Source organism: Propithecus coquereli, unplaced genomic scaffold (assembly GCF_000956105.1).
Source record: "Propithecus coquereli isolate 6110/MARCELLA unplaced genomic scaffold, Pcoq_1.0 Scaffold131, whole genome shotgun sequence".
Taxonomy (NCBI): Eukaryota; Metazoa; Chordata; class Mammalia; order Primates; family Indriidae; genus Propithecus; species Propithecus coquereli.
The window spans coordinates 639,698-645,345 of NW_012137303.1; the positions used below are offsets into that span (position 1 = coordinate 639,698).

The window sequence follows — 5,648 nt, forward strand, 5'->3', positions numbered from 1 at the left end:
CAGTCCTTTATCAGACACATATATATTTTGCAAATATTTTCTCCAGTTTGTAGCTTGTCTTTTCATTTTCTTAACAGTGTCTCTCGCAGAGCAGAAGAATCATGGGGTGGCCTGAGCCTAGGGACTGAGCCGGTGCTTGCGGAGGACTCAGGGTCTGTAGACAGGATATCCGATTTGCCCCTTCCAGAGCCTTAAGGCCGCACCTGATGGCAATGGTCCTGCGTTCTCCAAGTGCGAACAATGGGAATGTGACCTGGATTTGGCCGCTGAGAGGCTCTGAAAGAGCCAAGTGGTGGCTCCTGTTTTCTGCGCAAATGACTGGCACCTACTGGCGGTGGCGAGAGCAGCAGGAAAAGAGAATAGCCGGAATCCTCAATCAGCAGCCTTCCGGACTGTTAGGCCACAAATGCCATCCGGCTGCACAGCTCCACGGCTGGCCCAGGTCTCCAGTCCTGCGCAAAAGCAAGAGTCGCCCGCACTCACCCTGCGGGGCTCGGATAGCACTCCCCACTTAGACTTGGGGGAACTGGCGGGCAGACCGATCCACGCGGGGGCTCTGAGCCTGGACCCTCGAGGCCCGTCGCAGTTGGAGCCTGGATCCCCGGCGCCAGCTCGATTCAAACTCTGCGCGACTCGGTGAGCCCTGGCCACTAGGTCCCAGACCGGCACTGCTGACACCGGGGCGACGGGCCACGCGCTTCCTGTCGAGTTCCTCTTCCCACGCCGCGTGCTACAACTCCAGCAGAAAAAGCAGAGGTCTGAGCGCCCCGCTTAGGCCTCAAAATGGCAGAACAAGCTATTGGGGCCGCCGAAGCCCCGCGTGTCCCCTGTTCCCATGGATGCTGGGCCTGCAGGGTGCCAAGCGCCTTGATACCCTCGCGCTTTCCTCGCGGCTGCATCCCAACCGTCACCCGAACACTGCGCTTCAACTGGGGTAAATTCCGCAGACATCCAAAACCGCGGAAGCCGGAACCCTTACTCAGTCACTGGCCGCATCGCATCTCTCCTTATGGGCACTTACCTGGGCAAGCCAGGACCCTGGCGGTCGTCCCCAACCCAGGTGAGCTCCAACTTGCCTGAGAAGCCCGGGAACCACCAGCCAGCTCAGCCCCTTCACTAAGTTCATCGGGTTCAACTCGTCCACCGCGTCAAACCCGCCCCACTACACAGACCTGCGAGTAGGCAGCCAAACTGGGATCCTGCCAATCCAACCACGTGGCTGGTTAACGAGGCTTGGAGGCGCTTTCCCATGAAGAGGTCCCAGAACTCCATGATGGGGCCTCTTCCCTCAGACTGGGGGGAAAGTTACTTAAAGCGGAGTATTTGGTCTCTTCGGCACCCCAGGGCAATTTGGAGCCCAGTAACCGTCAAGATCACTCCTCCTGACCGGAGAATGCCCCCTTCCATTCCTCGGGCAGATGTAGTCAGCTCTGCAGGGCCCTCATCCTCTGAGAAGCCCTCAGACCCGTGTGCACAGGAGACAGTGCTGAGGGCCCTCAGAGAGTGCAGAAAAGGGAGAGTGAGGTTGGAAGAACCACTATTCCCTGAGAGCTTGGACAGTAAGAGGAAGAGTCCAGAGACTAGACTATCCGCATTTAAGCCCCTGATGAAAAGTGGAGCCCTCGCTGCTTTTGTGCCCAGGCCTGGGCGTCTGAAGAGAAGCCTCCACTCCTGGAGCTCAGACCACAGACTAAGAGGCCCAATTGCTCCTCCATGAGTTCCTTGGCCAGCATACACACAGGCAGTCCCCTCTGCTCCAAAAGGAATGCTATTACCAGCTCTTATAGCTCTTCCAGAGATTTCTCAGAGCCTTGGAAAAGAAATGTTCTCAGTGCATCATGCCAGACACCAGAGTGGCCAGTAAAAAAGAAAGAAAAGAGTCAGTCTCACTCTGCAGTCCCACTGGTATTAGACAGTAAGTCCCTAGGAACATCTGTAAGTTCTGGACAGCAAAATCAGAAGATTTCGCTGCCGCTGTCTAGCCCTGGGAACTTACTGTCTGTGACTCCACCTCCCCAACTTGGTTATGCTGTCCCTGATGAAGATCTCACCTCGGGGGAGAAAGCTGGGTTACAATGGAACAACAAAGCCAGAAAGCATACAACTGAGGCCACCACAGACCCTGTGCCTGAAACTTGGCCTGCTGTTCAGACTTCCCTGTCTCTCACTTGGCATCCTTCAGGGACAGCTCTAAGCAAGAGTACAAATCCTCAGCTGGAAAGCTTAAAGAAAGTGAAGTCAAGTCCACTGGCCTCCCCACAGTCTACTGGAGAAGGAGCCAGTGTGGCCCATTCACCTCTGAAGACACCCAGCCTACTGACCCCACATGGATGCTCACAGTCAGAACTCCTTCCAGGCATTTCTCCAGACTCAAAGACCACAGCTACTTTCATCCTGCTGGCCACCACCTCCCCCACATCATCAGTCACTGACACCATCTGGCCACCTTCAACCGCACAGGCTGACAGATCTGCAATGCCCCCAGACTCACCTGCCATTACCCCTACAGGACCCACCATGCAAAGTACTTTCTTTGGAATGATGAGTAGCCCAACTCCCCATCTTCCTGCATCTGCACCTCCTGCTGCAACTTCTGCTCACCTCACATTAAAACCCATTTTTGACCCCGTGCACAATAGCGAGATTGAAGGCTCCTTATATTCTAGAATTTCAATCATAGGTGCAGCATCTCCAAGATCTTCCCTCTCCATAACTCAGGACATCTTAGCTCTTACCTTCAAGCCTATCTTTGGCAGCATAGGAGCACTTGAAACTATGCCCATGATAGTTCCTTTTTTCTCCAAGAAGAACTCTTCTCCAGTTACTCCTGTTTCTACCCATCTCTTCCATGGCCTGGTGAAGGCCACTCTGTGGTCATGTCTACCACCCTAGCCAACACATCCAAAGACTCTGTTTTTAAGCCACCTTTGGATTCTGATGTAGTGAATGTTATCAGTACCATGGGCAACACTTACTCTGTCCCTTCCACTTGCCACACTTTCCTGCTTGGGGCTGCTTGGGCCTTTGGGGATGGCTTCTCCCCATACACAGGCTTCATTTTCCCACCATGCCACCATACTACTATCCCTATTGTACACACAGTCACCCTCTTTAGCCAGGTTCTTTCCAGTGCTGTCCAGATATCCTCAAGTAGCAGCACTACTAATTTCAGGGTTATGGGCAGCCAACTGTCAACCTCAACCTTAGTACACAAAAACCAGCCTGGGTTGTCACCCAGCATCTCCAACCTGACCCCAGCATCCATAGTTCCCTTGGGATCCAGCTCAAGGCCACCTAACTCACTATCCCCAGGAGCCACTTTCCAGCCTACATTTGGGAACACAGATGGAAAGAAGCGAGGTGCCCCCCAGCCAGCTCTTGCCCCAGGTTTCCATAGCTCTTTTCTTTTGGGGGATTCAGCAGTGGCACCCCCAAGCCCAGTGCCAACTCCAGCTCAGCCAACATTTCATATCACTACACAGTCAACCACTGGGGGTTTGACAACCTCAACCTCTACCTGTCACATCCCTGCCAGCATTCACCTAGACTTTGGCAGCACTCCAGCAGGTTTTCCCTTTGGTCAAGCTAGTGCAACTGGCTTAGGAGTTGTCACCCAGATTCCCCGAAATGGGGCTTGTGGCTCAGTGTTTGGCAGCACAGCCCCACAACCTTTTGCCTTTGGGGGACTGATAACCCCTATGGACTGTGGGGAGCCTGGGATCAGTGTGACTTCCCCGGACATGAGCTCTATGTGTGGAGCTTTCAGTGTTGGAGTAATGCCAAGTGGGACCACTAGTACCATGATCCCCTTTGAAAAAGACTGGTGCCAGAACACTCAGGGCCTGCTCAGCCAGAGCACACTTTTTGCCTTGGGGAGGGTCAGCATTTCTACAAGAAAGAGTATGTTTGGGACTCCCTCCATGCTCTCCTTTCCTCAAAGAACCCCTGTTCCTGGACCAGTTAAGGCAGGCAGCAGTGTTGGCTTTGGGATGCCCTCTCCACCTGCCCAGGGCTCTGTTGGAAGAAGACCTTTCAGATCATCAGTCCCTTCATTTTCCACTGGTGCAAAATCAAAAACCCCAAAGAATCAGGAGCAAGGTCATTCCTGAAGGCATCATGCCCGTAGGAAATAGCCTGTGTTCCCTGTCACCAACACCCTGATTCCAACCTCAATATTGCTATGAAGAGCCTTAGTCTCTTCCAACTCTCTAAAGCAAACATACCCCAGATCTAAAGCTAGAGCTTTAGATTTTCACCCTGTCAGTCCTAATCTACATCCTCAAAGAAAGTAAAGGACTACGACATCATTATTTACAGTAGCTACAAACAAACAAAAACACCTAGGAATAAATTTAACCAAGGAGGTGAAAGATCTCTACAATGAAAACTATAATACACTGGTGAAAGATGTTGAAGGCTAGATTTGGAATTTAAACCCTAATGGCTCCAGAGTCTGTGCTCACTTCTCCCTCCCTTTAGAAAATCACCAAAGTTAGAATTCAAACCCAGGTATGTCTGACTCTAAATATCCATTCTGTTTCAATATTTAAAGGCATCTCACAGCCCAAAATTGCCATCTTACCTAACAGGGCAAGAAGATAAACATTAGGTATTGTCTACTGCTCTTTGCATGATAATTTAACGCTTAACTAGTGATAGCTATATGCCCTGTATTGTGCTTTGCACTGAACATTCAGAGGTGAAGGACAACTCCTGTTTTGGAGGTTACAATTTAGTGGGAAGATTGGTAGGTAAGCCAGTGATTCCAATATAAGTGACAAATGCCTGGAGAATGGGAGAGGGAAGAGGGTCATCTTACCAAAGACTAAGACTTGAATTCTACCTGTCAGTGTGTGTTCTAAGCACCAAGTGGAGAAGGGTGTTGCAGGCCAAGGAAAAAAACCTATGCACAGTCAGGTAAGGAAGATAGAGCAGGATCTATTAAGACAACTTTCATGGAGTCAGGCATAGCTGGGGATGAGCAAGGGCAGGTCATGGATATGCTTATAAACCATGTAGTGCAATATGGACAGTGTCCTAAGCACAAGAGAGAGCCACAAAAAGATTTTGAGCAGGGAAGAGACAAGCTTACACTTGGATTTTAGATTGCTCTGCCTATCATGGGAGGGAGGAACAAATGGGGACAGACTGGAAGCTTGGAAATGTGTAGGAAATTCGTGGAGACATCAGCAAACATTACAAATGTGAGTTTGAACTAGGTAACAGTGGTTTTCAACCAAGTAGTTAACACTGGAGATGAGGAGGCAGTGGGGAAGAGGAGAAATTAAGGAGCAGGACCTGGGGAATCCTTGAGGGGATCTGACCTGGCTTAGACTACTGCTTTTTTTCCCCCTCTAAGGCACAGGATTAGCAGACGGCCCCAGGGAACTGCAAAGCCTGGACCTCTGCAGATGGAAATAGCAGTCCGATGACTAGTCTCCAAGTTGACCTCTGCCTCTCCAAGCTCAGCCAACACTCTTCTTCCCAACTCCTGCTACGAGGATGCTCCCAGCCATCAGTCAGTCAGCAGTGCAGACTGACACTTAGGTTATCCAATATATACTTATATATATATATATATGTTTCTTGGATATCCCTTTACTTGTCCTTCACTTTTTCAGTCAGCTCAGCTGTTCTAGGCTCCTCTC

General features: G+C 50.8%; 1 protein-coding gene across 1 annotated transcript; it reads left to right on the forward strand.

The window, feature by feature from the left end:
- Window positions 1-1,009: 1,009 nt before the first annotated feature.
- POM121L2 (POM121 transmembrane nucleoporin-like 2) lies at window positions 1,010-4,133 on the forward strand. Its single transcript, XM_012638582.1, is given in 3 exon segments — window positions 1,010-1,685; window positions 1,688-2,866; window positions 2,869-4,133. Coding segments are annotated over 3 exon segments (3,120 nt in total).
- Window positions 4,134-5,648: the final 1,515 nt, after the last annotated feature.